At 40.0% G+C, this 19665-nt stretch overlaps 1 protein-coding gene across 11 annotated transcripts in view; it reads right to left on the bottom strand.

Annotated features, from left to right (window-relative positions):
* Positions 1-19665, bottom strand: part of eif4g1b (eukaryotic translation initiation factor 4 gamma, 1b) — a 73199-nt gene that overhangs the window by 42177 nt on the left and 11357 nt on the right. For 2 of the 11 annotated variants that reach the window (XM_084419695.1, XM_084419694.1), the window contains exons 3-8: positions 17060-17137; positions 16556-16588; positions 15237-15257; positions 13246-13446; positions 11934-12018; positions 4806-4942 (exon numbers count right to left, since the gene is read on the bottom strand). In XM_084419695.1, coding sequence (XP_084275821.1) covers positions 4806-4942; positions 11934-12018; positions 13246-13446; positions 15237-15257; positions 16556-16588; positions 17060-17137 — 555 coding nt within the window. Of the gene's footprint in view, positions 1-4805; positions 4946-6344; positions 6520-11933; positions 12019-13245; positions 13447-15236; positions 15258-16555; positions 16589-17059; positions 17138-19665 lie in introns of those variants that run through there. The other 9 variants (XM_084419693.1, XM_084419689.1, XM_084419698.1 and 6 more) reach the window with 6 other exon arrangements.

Below are 19665 nucleotides of genomic sequence, written 5' to 3'. Positions count from 1 at the left end.
ATTAGCAAAATGCAAATATTATATTCAAATTCTAAAGGCAATTAAAGAAGCCCTGAACCGCAACGTAAAAAAAAAAAAAATCCATAAAAAAAAAGAATAAAGTCGAAACATTACGAGAATAAAGTCGAAATATTTCAAGATTAAAGACAAAATATTTCGCGATTAAAGTCGAAACATTACGAGAATAAAGTCGAAACATTGAGAATAAAGTTGAAATATTTCGAGATTAAAAAACAAAATATTTCGAGATTAAAGTCGAAACATTACGAGAATAAAGTCGAAACATTGAGAATAAAGTTGAAATATTTCTAGATTAAAAAACAAAATATTTCGAGATTAAAGTCGAAACATCACGAGAATAAAGTCGAAACATTGAGAATAAAGTCAAAATATTATCGAGATTAAAGTCGAAACATCACGAGAATAAAGTCGAAACATTGAGAATAAAGTCGAAAAATTATCGAGAATAAAGTCGAAACATTGAGAAAGTCGAAATATTATCGAGATTAAAGACAAAATATTTCGAGATTAAAGTCGAAACATTGAGAATAAAGTTGAAATATTTCGAGATTAAAGAAAATATTTCGAGATTAAAAGTCGAAATATGAGAATAAAGTCGAAACATTGAGAATAAAGTCGAAATATTATCGAGATTAAAGACAAAATATTTCGAGATTAAAGTCGAAACATTGAGAATAAAGTTGAAATATTTAAGAGATTAAAGAAAATATTTCGAGATTAAAAGTCGAAATATGAGAATAAAGTCGAAACATTGAGAATAAAGTCGAAATATTATCGAGATTAAAGACAAAATATTTCGAGAATAAAGTCGAAACATTGAGAATAAAGTCAAAATATTTCGAGATTAAAGTTGAAACATTATGAGAATAAAATCGTAATATTTTGGGAATAAAGTCAAAATTACGAGAAGTCTTGTGTGTGTGTGTGTGTGTATGTGTGTGTGTGTGTGTGTGTGTGTGTGTGTGTGTGTGTGTGTGTGTGTGTGTGTGTGTGAAGAAATGCGCTCGTGAAGTCGAACTGCCTCAGACATGGATCTTAACAAAACAGTAGCTTTTTACTTTTATCTGGGATTTCAACAAATGGAAATTCTACAGGTGCTAATCTACCAACATGGCATTAGCATGTTTTAGGACGTTACAAAATACACAGCGCCGGAATAGACTTTACAGGCGAAAACACTTTTCAGACTGGATGGAGATTTCCAGCTTTATATCAGAATGATGCACTTAAAATGTATCCAGAACGTATTTACGGTGAAGAGGGAGACAGTATGGTTACTGTTAAGTGCTCTCGGCCCAGATGGCGTTGCCTATAGACGAGCACGAAGACACGTAGGCTTCGAGTCAACGAAGCAACAGGACATTTCTGATTGGTTAGTTGATGATATTATGTAGCTGATGTATAGTTATCTTCTAGTCATTGATTAGCATATTCTATCTTGATAATCTACAAATCGCTTTCCCGGAGGCTAAAAGTGTTTGCAATTCAGTGCATGTGTGTGTGTGAGGTAAAAGGACACGAGCACTTGAAGCTCCGCCCCCTGTGCCGGGAGCAGCAGCAGCTCATTTGCATTTAAAGGGACAGACACAAAAACGGTGCGTTTTTTGCTCACCTTCAAAAAGTGACAATTTTAACATGCTATATAACAATATCTGTGGGGTATTTTGAGCTAAAACTTCACATACACACTCTGGGGACATCAGAGACTTATTTTATATCTTATGAAAAGGGCATTATACCACTCCTTTAAAAATATGTGACCCTGGATCACAAAAAAATATTTTGTGTGAGTTCCAGTGAATGTGTTTATTTATTATACTTATCACTCTTGGTGCTAACTGGTTTCTGGACATTTCATTGTATTCGCTGTAATTTTTTATTTATTCATTATCTTGACTGTAAAAAGCTCTTCTAGGGACAGGTGTTGCGAATTAGCCATGGCTATAAACACTGTGATACATGCATCAGATTGTTCTTTATGTAATAATCTATGTTTATTTTGTATCTGTCCCTATTCAAATAAACAATAAATAAATAAATAAATAAATAAAACCGGTCACAAGTCACACGGGTATATTTGTGGCAACAGCCAACAATACATTGTATGGGTCAAAATTAATTATTAATTAATTAGCAATGGGTCACAATTTTTCTTTTATGCCAAAAATCATGAGGATATTAAATAAAGATCATGTTCCATGGAGATATTTTGTAAATTTCCTACCGTAAATATATAAAACATGTATTTGTGTGAGTGGATGCAGCACAATCGCCAACATAAATGAACAACTTTAAAGGAGATTTTCTCAATGTCTAGATTTTTTTGTACCCTCAGATTCCAGATAGTTGTATCTCAGCCAAATATTGTCATATCCTAACTAGGGATGCACGATAATGCATTTTGGCCGATATTCGATATGCCGATATTTTCAAACTAATTTTGTCCGATGCCGATACCGATACCGATATATACACATTTTCCCCCTGATATATTTACACTTTAATTTTACTGAAGAGAAATCCAAGTCTCTCTCCTGTACTACCTTTACCGTATTACACTCATGTGTTGTAGATAAGGCAATACACAAGACAAACAAAACAACATTTGATTCTACCATAAATGTATAATTTTACAAATGTAGACAGACATTCACCCCTGAAAAATAGGTAAATTATTTCACTTGGAGAATAAATGATATGCCAGTGCCACATTTTATTTTTAAGTTCAGACTTTAAACTTCAGTCCTTAGAAGTAAACTAAATAGAAAAAAAAAATTCAAATAAAAAAATGTACATCTTCTCCTACTTGAACAGGTCTACCAAATGCTCCCCTGTTTTCGGTGCTGATGCGGTGGTGACCCGTTCATGTACTGTAACATGTAAGGGTGGCGCTGCCAATAAAGCAACTAAAAGTTGTCACAGAGAAGCGCAAAAGTAATGATTATGAATATGTCAAATATAGCAAGGAGACATTTTAATTGTTTATTAATAAACAAGTGTTTTCTGTGTCGGCTGCAAAGATGAAGTTGACTGACACGCGATCTTCGGAGTAGGCTCGCGAGTCAGTCAACTTCATCTTTGCAGCCGACACAGTGAACGCGCCAGGGAGAAATGCACATTTCGGATTACATAGTTTTCTTTCGTTTTGAATTGTTATGTTTAAAAATATGATTTCAAACGTTCTGTAGATAATAGATATATTTATCAGGTCTGTGAGGCAAGTAAGCTATGCTGAGTTTCGTTTCATTTATGAGACGAACTCCAGTTCACGCGCGCGCCTCTGTGTCGTGATATCTATTATCTGGTTTACTTATTATTTATTAGGCTAAATCCAGGCAATTGGTTGATGAAACATTTTTTAAAATTAAGATACAATTAATACAAAACGAAATTCACTTAGAAAGGCTTTGTGCTTTCTGTTTGAGGTCTCTGTGGAAGTTTTAAAGCAGTCTCTATCAGTGCCGCTCTCAGAGCGCTCACGTCCGTAACCGAGAACTGTCACTGTTTTTCCTCATAAATGCGAACACGAAAAATAAAATAAAATGAATATTTTATGCTCTGTGGAGAGCATAGTAGCTTGGAGAGTTTACATTAGTAAGCTACAGGACATCGTCTTTCGAAACATGACCTGCACGAAAGAGAAAAAAAATACTGCGGCATTCTACCCAGCACTTCTGAAAATGCACTTGCGAATGCGTCTCTGTCCCCAGCACATCTCAAACCAAACTGACGCTCATGCTAGAAATGCCTCCACATGTTGGAAGTTTAAGTTGCTGGCACTCATGCTATGTTCACGGTCGTCACGTGCACATAGGAAACACGCCACCCTATCGGCAAGGCTCATCGGCAGAAATATTCATATCGGCCGATGCCGATGATGGTCATTTAAAGCTTTTATCGGCCGATACCGATGTTGTGCCGATATCATCGTGCATCCCTAATCCTAACAAACCACACATCAATGGAAAACTTATATATTCAGCTTCCATGTGATGTATAAATCTCAAATTCAGAAAATTGACCCATGTGACTGGTTTAGTGGTCCAGGGTATATTCCAGGGTATATATATTCAAAACACGAGCAGCAGGCCTTTTCAAATCGTTGCATAAGACCCACCTGTATTCCTTAACATTCATTTTAAGTTGAGTTTTGCTACTGTGACATTCTCTACTGTGTTTTTTTTTTCTTTTTTTTCTTTGTGCATCCTGACATTAAGCACGTTGGTCAACTGTGGTTGTTTTTACAAGTGCTATACAAATAAACATCGTGTATGTTAATGAAGAAAACTTCCTCTGAGCAGAAGAACAACAACATTCAGGTGAATCTTTGCAAACCATTTCAAACAGGAAAGATGATCTTATTAAACTTTCACTTGACTGCACATAAATGCCTTCGTAAATCACATCGTCCCAGAGAGCCAGTGCTTTCAAAGCCCGGATTTGCTCAGTTTTTGTGGCAATTATAGAGGCATGAAATTAACAAATTAATCTGTATAGATGACATACGGCTGACTAAAATAATTGCTGAGCAAAATGATTGTTAATTTGCAAATAATTTGCTGATAAAAATGACACATTAATCTGTATAGGTGACATACGGCTCACTAAAATAATTGCTGAGCAAAATGATTGTTAATTTGCAAAAAACATTGCTGATAAAAAAAAAGTCAAATTAACAACCTAGAGACAGCAATATTTTCTGGAGATGCAAGTAAAAATATAAATAAATCTCAGAGCACATAAGGAACACTGAAGCTGTAGATGCGTGTCGATTCATGGCTTACCGGCTTGCGCTCGCGTCTGGGCGGGGCTTGCTGCTGTTGAGGGGGCGGGGGCTGTTGCTGCGGGGGGGCGGGGCTCATGATCACAGGCGCTGGGGCAACAGGGGGTGTAAACTGGGGCTGAGCGGGGTAATATGGCCCTGCTGGGGGAAACACACAAGAGAACAGTGTTACGAATGTCTCAAAATGCATGTGCACGGGTTTATATCAGTTCAGTTTTAGTGTGACATCACCCAATTCAGATTTACTCGCCCTAAACATCACATTAAAGAGAAAAACTGTGGCTGGCAAAGTGAAAGTCTCTTAGGTCGCTTGAGGTGAAATCCTAATAAGTTAACACCACAAAAAACTGAATAATCACATTAGTGATTCGTTGCTATGTACATGCACACACACACACACAAACTCTCACACACGCACACTCACTCGCACATGCGCACTCTCTCTTAACACACACACACACAGCCTCCTTTAGCAAACACATAATCTGTCACAGCCAGATTTGACCTGCACACCCTCAGGAAACGAGCACGTGTGTAAGAGATCGAGTGAGTCTCTCTGTCTCTGTCTCACATCTAGAACTCGGTTTTGTTTTCGTTTGCACCGTTTCTCCCTGCCTTGTTTGTTGTCATAGTGATTTCGTCATTGGGTTCAGTTGTTCATTTTAACTAGATTTTCAAAACATTCTGTCCAAAAGTAGTACTTTACTAGTAAAATAAAGTTAAGAGAGAGGAAAAACACACCTAAACTCCTATGACCTGGTCATATGGTCACTTTTAAGCGCTCTGATTGGTTGTTTCTTTCTTTAGTCACTCTACATGTCAAACCCAACCCAACTCGCTTTACTGAGGGAGACATTTGATGCTTTAGCCGTTGAATGCTAAAATATAATTGGTTATTACATTTTGTTTGTTAATTGAAATAAAGCTGAAAAAATATATATAAATGTTAGATGGAAAACTTAAAAGTTGAAAAACTAAAATGACTAAACTGAATTAAAAATAAAATGAATCTAATTTAGAAATATTTCAATTATAATTATTGGAACGGCACAAGATTGTTTACGGTTTTCTATATGGTTAAGTGAAAAGTAAAAAAAAAAAACTGAAATAATAATAAAAAGTAAGCTAATTCACCATTTTAATGAGTAAAATGCTAAAATAAAATAACGTCAATAGCATGGAAAGTGCTAATTATGTACTATTTAATTGTGCATATTATATTTTATTATTTGTATTAACATTTTACCTACTTTATATTTAAAAAAAAAATCTATGTAAAACAAATGCCAAATATAGTACTTAACTATTTAAATTAAATTAAGAGAGGAAAAAAAAACACACCTAAACTCCTCTTACCTGGTCACATGGTCACTTTTAAGCGCTCTGATTGGTTGTTTCTTTCTTTAGTCACTCTACATGTCAAACCCAACCCAACCCGCATTACTGAGGGAGCATTGTTCACCAGAGACTAAATATAGTCAAAACTCACAGAAAGACGGACAGAAAGACAGACAGTCAGATATAAATCAGTGTGACGTACCGTCAGAGTTTCTTTTGGACGCTCTGTTGCCCATGTTAATCTCTCAAACTTTCACATCTACACTGAGCTCGACGACTCCTGGTCTACCCTGCTCTCCCTGTCTGTGGACACACAGGTCAGCGAGTCCTCTGGGTGTCGTGAGAGACACACTGAAGACTGACGTGTGTGTGTGTGTGTGTGTGTGAGAGAGAGAGATTTGATCCGGTGAACGTGCTGGTGGGGGTTTGACTAAAATAACACCACTTCCACAACCAGAGAGAGTGAGCGAGAGAATGAGCGCTGATCCAGGATCTTTAGGACACTGTTAAAGCAACACCAAAGCACTTTTCCTCTTCGGTCCCCCTACAGGTTGGAAGTGAAACTGTCCATTACCGTTGTCGTAAATAATTTAGCCTACCGTCTCACGCACGCTATTTGTTTATCCAGCACCGGCTTTGGAATGAACAATGTCCACAGACAAAGTAGAGTATGTTGCATGATTTGTATGATGTATTGCGACATCAGAAACGAAGAAAAACTAAATAATGACTTTGCTTGCTATGTTTTTGCTATTGCAAAGTCAAATTTGTAGTTTCTTATGTCTCATTCGAACTACAGATCTGCTACCCGATCTGGCAAACTTGCATAGTGCGGTTATAGCCGATAGAAGGTCGCAAAGCAAATGCAGAAGTGCCGTTCACCCTGTTACGAGTTGATGAACCACTGAAACCATTTTGGAAACATTATTAAGGTACAAAAAAAAAATCTTTGGTGTTGCTTTAAAACAAACCCAGACATACGTTTATAAGGTCACTTTTGATTTTTCTGAACAGCGCCGACACCAGAAGACGGAAGGCATCTGATATACATGAGTGATGATGTGGGAATAACGCTATACACCTTATCCCTGACGCGTTTTGAATTATGGGTGGCACTTCCGGTTTGGGGAACTTCCATTCAAAAAGGCTGAAACGAATCATTTCAAATCATAAGGTTGCCCTACAAATAAAGCTGATCCGTCAGTTTGACTAGAAATCCTCAAATCTCTTTCCAGGTTTGTTTACACAGGTACATACAACCGACTCGAGATAGTCGGGATCACCTCCAAGCACAGCTTGGGCTCTGGAACCACACTCCTTGAGAGAGGATGGACTCTTTACCACTCTGGAAATGCCCATGGTGAGAGGCGTCAGGGTGGTGTGGGTTTGCTTATAGCCCCCCAACTAAGCCGCCATGTGTTGGCGTTCACCCCGGTGAACGAGAGGGTCGTTTCCCTGCGCCTTCGGGTCGGGGATAGGTCTCTCACTGTCATGTGCGTCTACGGGCCGAACGGCAGTGTAGAGTACCCGGCCCTCTTGGGTCACTGGGAGGGGTGCTGGAGAGTGCTCCGACTGGGGACACCGTTGTTCTACTGGGGGACTTCAACGCTCAACGTGGGCAGCGACAGTGACACTTGGAGGGGCATTGTTGGGAGGAATGGCCCCCCTGATCTGAACCCGAGCGGTGTTCTGTTATTGGACTTCTGTGCTAGTTACAGCTTGTCCATAACGAACACCATGTTCAAGCATAAGGGTGTCCATCAGTGCACGTGGCACCAGGACACCCTAGGCCGGAGGTCAATGATCGACTTTGTAGCCGTTTCAGCCGACCTCTGGCCGTATGTCTTGGACACTCGGGTGAAGAGAGGGGTGGAGCTTGCAACTGATCACCACCTGGTGGTGAGTTGGATCCGATGGCAGGGGAGGAAGCCGAATAGACCCGGCAGACCCAAATGTACTGTGAGGGTGTGCAGGGAACTTTTGGCCGAGTCTCCTGTCAGAGAGATCTTCCACTCCCACCTCCGGCGGAGCTTCGATCGGATCCCGAGGGAGTCTGGAGATACTGAGTCCGAATGGACCATGTTCTCCACCTCCATTGTCGTCGCGGCCGCTCGGAGCTGTGGTCGTAAGGTCTCCGGTGGACGACACCGGAGGTAAGGGATGCCGTCAAGCTAAAGGAGGAGTCCTATCGGGCCTGGCTGGCTTGTGGGACTCCTGAGGCAGCTGATGAGTACCGGCAGGCCAAGCAGACTGCAGCTCGGGTGGTTGTGGATGCAATCAATCAATCAATCAATAATCGGCCTGGGAGGAGTTCGGTGAGGCCATGGAGAAGGACTACCGGTTGGCCTCGAAGAGATTCTGGCAAACCGTCCGGCGCCTCAGGAGGGGGAAGCAGTGCCCTACCAATGCTGTTTACAGTGGAGGTGGGCAGCTGTTGACCTCAACTAGGGATGTCGTCGGACGGTGGAAGGAATACTTTGAGAATCTTCTCAATCCGACCGACGCGTCTTCCATTGAGGAAGCAGAGGCTGAGGGCTCGGAGGTGGACTCGTCCATCACCCGGGCTGGAGTCACCGAGGTAGTCAAGAAGCTCCTCGGTAGCAAGGCACCGGGGGTGGATGAGATCTGCCCCGAGTACCTCAAGTCTCTGGATGTTGTGGGGCTGTCTTGGCTGACACGCCTCTGCAGCAACGCATGGCAGTCGGGGGCAGTACCTTTGGGTTGGCAGACCGGGGTGGTGGTCCCTATTTTTAAGAAGGGGGACCGGAGGGTGTGTTCCAACTACAGGGGGAATCACACTTCTCAGCCTCCCCGGGAAAGTCTATGCCAGGGTACTGGAGAGGAGAAAACGGCCGATAGTAGAACCCCGGATTCAGGAGGAACAGTGCGGTTTTCATCCTGGTCGTGGAACACTGGACGAGCTCTATATCCTCTCCAGGGTGCTGGAGAATTCATGGGACAATGTGCTTTGTGGATTTGGAGAAGGCATTCGACTGTGTCCTTTGCGGCGTCCTGTGGAGGGTGCTCCGGGAGTATGGGGTCCGGGGCCCTTTGCTAAGTGCTGTCCGGTCCCTGTACGACCGGAGCAGGAGCTTGGATCGCATTGCCGGCAGTAAGTCAGACTTGTTCCCGGTGCATGTTGGACACCGGCAGGGCTTCCCTTTGTCACCGGTTCTGTTCATAATTTTTACGGACAGAATTTCTAGGTGCAGCCAGGGGCTGGGTGGTGTCAGGTTTGGGGACCACACTATTTCGTCTCTGCTTTTTGCAGATGATGTTCTGGACCTTCAGCATGCACTGGGGTGGTTTGCAAGTGTGAAGCGGCTGGGATGAGAATCAGCACCTCCAAATCCGAGGCCATGATTCTCAGTCAGAAAAACCCACTTCAGGTTGGTGGAGAGTTCCTGCCTCAAGTGGAGGAGTTCAAGTATCTTGGGGTCTTGTTCACGAGTGAGGGAAGGACAGAACGGGAGATTGACAGACGGATCAGTGCAGCTTCTGCAGTAATGCGGTCGATGTACCGGTCTGTCGTGGTGAAGAAAGAGCTGAGCTGCAAGGCGAAGCTCTCGATTTACCGGTCAATCTACTCTCACCTATGGTCATGAGCCTGTGGGTCATGACCAAAAGGACAAGATCCCGGATACAGGCGGCCGAAATGAGCTTTCTCCGCAGGGTGGCTGGGCGATCCCTTAGAGATAGGATGAGGAGCTCGGTCACTCGGGAGGAGCTCAGAGTAGAGCCGCTGCTCCTACACATCGAGAGGGGCCAGCTGAGGTGGCCTCATAGACGCCTTCCCGGGAAGGTGTTCCGGGGGAAGACCTAGGACACGCTGGAGGGATTATGTCTCCCGGCTGGCCTGGGAACGCCTCAGTGTCCCCCCGGAAGAGCTGGAAGAAGTGTCTGGAGAGAGGGAAGTCTGAGCATCTCTGCTTAGACTGCTGCCCCCGCGACCCGGCCCCGGATAAGCGGAAGAAGATGATGATGATGATGATGATGATGATGATGATGATGATGATGGAGTTACATAATACAGATATATATTACTACAGTGATATTTAACCCTTCCGTTATTAACAGGTTGTTTGGTCTGTTTAAAGTACCTTGTTGATGCTTTTACACTTTTAAATTTCCTTTTAATGTTCGATGGTTGAAGGGTGAGTAGATTAATGTCATCTCATTGTGACACTTTTTTTTTTTTTACGTATTGCGTTCATAGAGCGAGCCTTTCACTGATTGTTTACAGCTTTACGGAAGTTACACCCATAATTCGGGCAAAGCATCATGTGGCGTAGGAATAATGTGGATACAGATGAGAGAGGCTGGGACAGATCATTAAATAAGAGATAAATGATAAAAAAAAAAATGATGAATGAATGAAAGAAAGAAAGAACACAAATAAAATTTAAAAAATAATAAAAAAATAAAAAATGAGTAAAGAAATAAATAGATAATAAAGGAAAGAAACTTAAATACATAAATTTAAGGTGGAAAGAAAGAACAAATGCTACATTCATTCATTAATAAAATAAATAAGAGGGAATTAAATGAATGAATGAATTAAAAAACTAATAAAGAACACGAAAGAAAGAAAGAAACTTAAATACATAAATAAAATTAAGTAAAAGCAAATAAATAAAAACAGTAAATGAACATGAAATAAAAAAAATTAAAAAAATTAAAAAGGAAAGAAAATTAAATACATAAAAAAAGAGAACAAATAATAAATTAATACAATTAAGTAAAAGCAAATAAATTGAGAACAGTAAATAAAGAACATGAAAGAAAAAAGGAGGAGCAACAGAATAAGAGAAAGAATGACAAACAAACAAAAGAGATAAAGAACAAAGGGAGAAACTCCACCACTGTCAGCCTCTCTCAGATCTTTACAGTTTCCGTTACTGTACCTTTAACACTTCGATATATAAACTAGGAAAAACAGTTTGTAGAGACAAACTTTAAGTTGGTAAAGCCGGACCAGAGTTGGAAAAAGTTTGAAGAAGTTTAAAGTAGTTTGAAGTTTAAAATAAGTGTTGATGCGTAAATGTGGGCGGTCACATGTTAATGTGCTCAGGGTCGTGATGTCATCATCATGACGATTCCTAAACAGGGTCGTGATGTCATCACCATGACGATTTCTACACAGTTACCAACAACAACAACTACTAGATTCTGTTTGTTTTCAGTCAACAATAAAATCAGTTGGATAATTAATGCGGAAACTGCCTCTTGTGAATCTCACTAAAACTAATCAAGTTCATTCATAATCGCATAGAGATGATTGAAGATGCTACAAGATGCTGAATATTTTTCCCACTAGTAGGAGATTTGAAATTTTATTTAAAATGATTGTTTATTGTAACCTCTTGAGATGAAGCATCTGGTTTCCGAGCGGGTCCTCGAGACGAAGATAATGCAGCACATGTACATTCACACTCACTAATGCTCTCCCTCATCCCTCATCCCGCCTCGCCCACCCCACCGACTCCTTATTGGAAACAAATCCATGTATAAAACATATTAAACGTATTGCAGTATTAAGAGGCATGACAACATTTTGCCTTTACATACACATATGTATACATACATAATATACATAAGCACACCTACACCCATACTGGCATATATACACATAAATAAAAAGAAAGGACAAAAACAAATATCTCACATATTTAGGTCCAGTCACACATGAGTGCGCACACACTCTCTCTCTCACACACACTCTCTCTCCCTCTCATACACACTCACACACACACACACTCTCGCACACTTACTCTCTCCCACACACACGTACCGTAATCAGCCGGGCTCGTGCCGGGGTAGAAACCAGGAGAACCGGCCACCTGATACTGCTGAGGGGTCACGTATGAGGGACGGTACTGACAGAGAAACACACACACACACACACACAGAGAAAGAGAGGGTTTGTGTTTTACTGCACTGACTCATCAAAATCTCACACACACTCACCATTTGAGGTCAGAGTGAGACAATCCCCATTTCAGAGCAGTTTTCTCTCCCCCTTTTCTTTAGTGTTGCACAATTAGGAACCGTACAGATGGTCAGCTGACCGGGACAGAGTTTAGAAAGGGGAGGAGTTGTCAGCAGAATCAATACACTAAAGTGTGTGTGTGTGTGTGTGCGTGCATGTGAGACTGTACGTGTAAGAGTGTGTGTGTGTGTGTGTGTGTGAGACTGTGTGTGTGTGTGTGTGTGTGTGAGAGAGTGAGAGTGTGAGAGATTGTGTGTGTGTGTGTGTGTGTGAGTGAGAGAGAGAGTGTGTGTGTGTGTGTGTGTGTGAGTGTGTGCGCATGTGAGACTGTACATGTAAGTGTGTGTGTGTGAGAGACTGTGTGTGTGTGTGTGTGTGTGTGAGAGTGTGTGCGCACGTGAGACTGTACGTGTAAGTGTGTGTGTGAGAGACTGTGTGTGTGTGTGTGTGTGTGTGTGTGTGAGAGAGTGAGAGTGTGAGAGATTGTGTGTGTGTGAGAGTGAGAGAGAGAGTGTGTGTGTGTGTGTGTGTGTTTGAGAGATTGATCTCTTTTCAAAGACGACACTTGACAGATTATTGCTGAAGTGAAAAAGGTTAAAAAAAAATTACTTAAAAAAAGTTATAGAATTTGTTACGTTTACTGAACCGTTGTGTTTTTATCACCTTAGAATGAGCATTTCTCTCTACACACACCGCGGGTCTCCTTACACACGTTTCTACAGTGGCGCTGAACGGACACACGCGTTTCGTCACTGTGTTGTTCTTCGTGTAAAGAAGCTAAAGCTAAAGTCAGCAAATAAAACTCTGACACAATGATGAACAAGTCACAATAATATTCACAATAACATCTCGTTTTACTGAATAATTAAGTAAACCTAATTTCTGAATTTATCTTTGTAAAGAAAGCTCATTGCTGAACTGGCTACTCTCTGCTGTCTCAGACGACGACATCACTTCCTGTCGGCCACCGTAACTTCTGTTGGGTGCACTTCACAACCTCACCACTAGATGCCGCTATAATCACACACGGCACCTTTAAAATATGCTTTTCTGTTCATAATTTCTCCTGAAATCTTCTGCATTTGTATTCAGTGATGCTACATTATGGATTTACCTGGCCAGGTATATAGTACGCCGTGCCTTGTGAGTTGGGGAAGCTGATTTGCTGCTGGGGAATCATCATCATCTGGGAGGGGCCGGTCTGAAACACATGGGGGGGGCGTGTCCCGTGGGTGGGAGGGATGGGTCGGGGGGCGGAGCTTGGCTGGACACGCCCAGAGCTGGCGGGTAAAGCGGGCCGACTGGTGTAGTACGGCTGAAACGAGAGAACAACGAAGAAAACTCGACTTAAGACACAAGCACTGCAAGCTATGACATCAGCAGATCCAGTGATGATGTTGATGTCATTTCTAACACACATGACACTGCTTGTGGACACACAACTAATCACAATTCATATTAGGACACTATTATAAAATGAGTATGTGCCACAGTAGATAAAATGTTTATGATATCCTTAAAGGGATACTCCACTTTTTTCGGAAATAAGCTCATTTTACATCTCCCCCAGAGTTAAACAGTTGAGTTTTACCGTTTTAGAATCCATTCAGCTGAACTCCGGGTCTGACGGTACCACTTTTAGCATAGCTTAGCACAGATCATTGATTCTGATGAGTCCAGTAGCATTTCTTTCAAAATGACCAAAGAGTTTCAATATTTTTCCTATTTAAAACTTGACTCTTCTGTAGTTAAACCGTGTACTAAGATCGACGGAAAATGAAAAGTTGCGATTTTCTAAGCCTATATGGCTAGGAACTACTCTCATTCCGGCGTAATAATCAAGGAACTATGCGGCTGTACCATGAGTGCAGCAGGTGTAATGATATGACGCAGCGCCTGAAAATAGTCCCCAGCCCGGTAACTTCTTCCAACGTGACCGGGACTAAGTTTGTCTAACCTATTAGACCTATTTTCAGGCGCTGCGTCATATCATTACACCTGCTGCACTCATGGTACAGCCGCATAGTTCCTTGATTATTACGCCGGAATGAGAGTAGTTCCTAGCCATATAGGCTTAGAAAATCGCAACTTTTCATTTTCCGTCGATCTTAGTACACGGTTTAACTACAGAAGAGTCAAGTTTTAAATAGGAAAAATATTGAAACTCTTTGGTCATTTTGAAAGAAATGCTACTGGACTCATCAGAATCAATGATCTGTGCTAAGCTATGCTAAAAGTGGTACCGTCAGACCCGGAGTTCAGCTGAATGGATTCTAAAACGGTAAAACTCAACTGTTTAACTCTGGGGGAGTTGTAAAATGAGCATATTTCCGAAAAAAGTGGAGTATCCCTTTAAACTTTGATAAAACCTAGATGATACAGTCGGGTTGCAAATCTGGACAATTTAGGTAATACAATCACTAATTTACTAATATATCTCACACACTCTCTCACACACACACACACACACACACACACACACACACACACACACACACACACACACACTCACACTCACACTCACACTCACACTCACTCACACTCACACTCACTCACACTCACTCTCACACTCTCTCACACACACTCTCTCACACACACACACACACACACACACACACTCTCTCTCACACACACACACTCTCTCACACACACACACACTCTCTCTCACACACACACACACTCTCTCTCACACACACACACACTCTCTCTCACACACACACACACACTCTCTCACACACACACACTCTCTCACACACACACACTCACACACACTCTCTCACACACTCTCTCACACACTCTCTCACACACTCTCTACTCTCTCACACACTCTCTCACACACTCTCTCACACAGTCTCTCACACACTCTCTCACACACACACACACACACACACACACACACACACACACACACACAATAATATAGTAATATTCTCAGCCCCATTTAACCTGACTGACTGATTTTTTCACTTCATCGATGATATAGTTGAATATGCTGTTTAATTTGGAAACGTCATATTACGAAAGTAAAATGGGTTTTTAACAACGTTTCACACTGAGTTTAAAGAAAGATTTTAGCAAAGGGGAAAAAAAATACGTAAGAATTACCTGCAGTGACCTGAATCCTCCCTTCAGCAGCACCAACACACACACACACACACACACACACACACACACACACACACAGCAGAAGAGCGAGAGAGAGAGAGAGATGAAGAGTGTGTGTTACCCACAGGCACAGAGAGTTAAAGGAACAGAGCAGCATGCAAACAAACTAAGCATTTTAGCACAGTTGAGACGACAAGAGCCAGAAACACACTCTACACAAGAACACACTAATGCAGACGCTCGCCAGCGGTTCACTCTTCAGTTTCTGGCGTCGTAATAAACCTCCAACGACTGATAGAGTTTCCTTCAAATGTCTGTCATTAAACCAGATATCTAGATATAAATGTCAGGAGTTTAACTTACTTTTAACTACCTTGCTGAGCAAAAGTTTCTTCTGCTAAGATTCTTGTTTAAGATCTGACGTACTAAAAGTACTAAAAATAAAATAAAAATTGATTAAAAAAAACTAAAAAACTTAAACCAATAAAAGTGACAAGTTTTAGATTAAAACTTAAACTAAAATTAAAACATTCATAATATTAATAAATACTAAAATCTAAATAAAAAAATAAATCTAATAAATCTAATAAAACTGACATAAATAGACAAAATTACTAAAACTTAAACTGAAATTATTAAGAAAACAGAAAATATAAAAACAAATTCAAAACAATTAATACAAAAACTTACAAATAAAACCTAGTCATGTAAAACATAAATTACATTACAAAAATGCACAACAAAATGACTAAAAATGTAACTAAAATTAAAATGAAAACAGCAAATATAAAAATTCTAAATATTAATAAATACTAAAACTTAATAATGAATAAAAACTAGTCATATAAAAAACAAATGACAAAAACACTCAAATAAATTACCAAAACTTACACTAAAATGAAAATGAGAAAAGAAAACATAAAAATTAAAACTAATTCTAAATATTAATAAATACTAAAACTTAATAATGAATAAAAACTAGTCATATAAAAAACAATAAATGACAAAAACACACAACAAAATTACTAAAACTTACACTAAAATGAAAATGAGAAAAGAAAATATAAAAATTAAAACTAATTCTAAATATTAATAAATACTAAAACTTTAACTACAGTCAAATAAAAAAGAAAACAAAATACACAACAAAAGTACTAAAACTTACACTAAAGGTAAAATAAAAACAGAAAATATAAAAATGAAAACTAATTCAAAACATTAATAATTTCAATAATACACTGAGAATCCCATGCAGAATTCATTCCATGTGACACTGATAAGTTTCAGGTCTTGCTCAATGTGTGTGTTTGTGTTAGTACCTGTTGTGGTAAAGCTCTAGGACCTGAGGCAAACTAGAAAGAGAAAGCCACACATACAGGTCAAAGGTCAAGACACTGAAGCAACACCAGCCACAAACGCTCATTTTCCCAGAAGCACCTCAGTCGCACGAGTCTCACACACAGCGCAAGGTCAGGAGGATGCAGGGCTGAATGTGTGACATTAACTCGCTGATAATTCCTCTGGCTTGCTCAAACATGTCAGGTTGGACTTTTTTTTCAACAATTATTTAGACAAAACTCCCATGAAAACTCGATTTATTGATAAAAGACAGTAGCAGTTCTGATAGTTAACTGAAATAAAATAAAATACTAAAAACACTGTGTTTTTATGGCTAACCGACTAATATTATTTTGGTCGACGAAGCCTCTTCAGGTCGACTAACGTTTTGAGACTATTAGGAGAAAAATAATGTGGGGAATAAGACTTTCTGAAGCCCACCTGACCGGACCCACAGTGGATGGGGGGTATTTGGGGTGCCGTACCTGTCGGGGTTGGGCTGCGGGGTTCATCTGTGGCGGGGGGGTGCTGAACACAACCGGGGGAGGACCAGGATAACTGGGCTGAGGAGAGACACACACACACACGCAAAACATTTAATCATGAGCAGGACTTGACTCTTACTTTCCACCCCAAGATGCTCCAAAGAGGAAAAATTTAGGAGAGCATTAAAAACTTTAAAGGGATAGTTCACCCAAAAATGAAAATTACCCCATTCATTTACTCACCCTGAAGTCATCCTAGGTGTGTATGACTTTCTTCTTTCAGACGAACACAATCAGAGTTATATTAATACATTTCCTGGCTCTTCCAAACTTTATTAATAGGAGTGAATTGAGGATGAGATTTTGAAGCTCATAAAAGTGGATAGTATCCATCATAGGATAGATGCACTTTTATGATGACAGATGCACTTTTATGATGGACAGATGCACTTTTATGATGGACAGATGCACTTTTATGAAGGATAGATGCACTTATGACGGATAGATGCATTTTTATGACGGATAGATGCACTTTTATCATGGATAGATGCACTTTTATGATGGATAGATGCACTTTTATGATGGACAGATGCACTTTTATCATGGATAGATGCACTTTTATGATGGATAGATGCACTTTTATGATGGATAGATGCACTTTTATGATGGACAGATGCACTTTTATGATGGACAGATGCACTTTTATCATGGATAGATGCACTTTTATGATGGATAGATGCACTTTTATGATGGATAGATGCACTTTTATGATGGACAGATGCACTTTTATGATGGACAGATGCACTTTTATGATGGATAGATGCACTTTTATGATGGATAGATGCACTTATGATGATAGATGCACTTTTATGATGGATAGATGCACTTTTATGATGGATAGTAGGGGTGTAAGAAAATATCGATACACATGAGTATCGCGATATTTTATTTTGCAATACTGTATCGATTTTCAAAAACGCAATATCGAATTTTTTTTTTTTTTTTTTTTACGTCCAAAAATATTCATGTTAAGACGGTGGTTCACGTTTGTTGTTTAAAAGGCTCGCCGAACGGTGCGTGTCCACTGGCACGGAGCGAGCGGAGCAAGCGTTTTCAATTCATTCCATGGAAGTCGAGCTTCACGCTCAACAGTGCATTTTGGGATTGACAGCGGACCGGAGAAAGCGTTGAGAGCAACTGAGAGCGTCAAAAGGTTGGGCAGTTCTCGACTTTATGCAAATATCAAGCGAAAAACGCGGTCGGCAGTTTATGATGGATTTAGTGCGTAAATCATTTTTGTTTACAAATTAGACGCTTTGCAGTTGTTTATATATGTTAAAGATTTTATTTTGGATGTGTTTATTGTTATTATATTGGCTGGGTTTATAAAATTGAAAGGATCTTTGCTTGGTGCATTTGGAAACAAAGCTTGTCTATTTCTAAATGTAATCGCGTGCATGATGATTATACTGTCCGTGTGTTGAAAAAAAACAAACACACTCGTAACAGACACACCCCAAAGCGGAGACGTTACAGTGTTGCCAGCGGCACCGAGCGTAGTTTTGCCGCTGTAGTGGACGCGCACCGTGAAGCTGCGTTCACACCAAACGCGAATAGAGTGTCTGGCGCGAGTGATTTCAATGTTAAGTTAATGCAAAGACGCGTTTACGCGCGTCTGGAGGTCCTGTGGCGCGAATGAGGCGTTTAGCGCGGCAGACGTTAATTTGCCTCATTCGCGCGTCCAGTTCTTTTAAAATCTTTTATCACATAAAAACTTGATTTCAACAGGCCTATATATCACATTCATTTTGTTCACTTTCATTCATTTTCGTCCAGTTCACGTTGTTGTTTTGTATTGTGACAGGGGCTATGTATTTTCTTTTATTGTGGCCTACTTGAGAAATATAAAAATTTGCTCACTAAGAACCTGTTAACCACAATACCAAACTGGCAGTCTGATTTTCTGTGAACTGAATTGTTAACCTAAAGTAAACTTCTTTGACTTTTATGCACATCATGTATTTTTTTAAATATAATTTTTTCAAAAATTATAGTCCTACTTTAAAAAAATCCCAATATATCGCCTTATGCACAGTATCGAAATATATTGCAATATATTGAATCGTGACCCATGTATCGTGATACGTATCGTATCGCCAGATTCTTGCCAATACACAGCCCTAATGGATAGATGCACTTTTATGATGGATAGATGCACTTATGATGATAGATGCACTTTTATGATGGATAGATGCACTTTTATCATGGATAGATGCACTTTTATCATGGATAGATGCACTTATGATGATAGATGCACTTTTATGATGGATAGATGCACTTTTATGATGGATAGATGCACTTTTATCATGGATAGATGCACTTTTATCATGGATAGATGCACTTTTATCATGGATAGATGCACTTATCATGGATAGATGCACTTTTATCATGGATAGATGCACTTTTATCATGGATAGATGCACTTTTATCATGGATAGATGCACTTTTATGATGGATAGATGCACTTTTATGATGGATAGATGCACTTTTATGAGCTTCAAAATCTCATCCTCAATTCACTCCCATTAATAAAGCTTGGAAGAGCC

This window comes from Rutilus rutilus (assembly GCF_951802725.1).
Source record: "Rutilus rutilus genome assembly, chromosome: 9".
Taxonomy (NCBI): domain Eukaryota; kingdom Metazoa; phylum Chordata; class Actinopteri; order Cypriniformes; family Leuciscidae; genus Rutilus; species Rutilus rutilus.
Note: the sequence above shows the minus strand (reverse complement) of the source record. Positions and strands in the feature narration are given on the sequence as shown.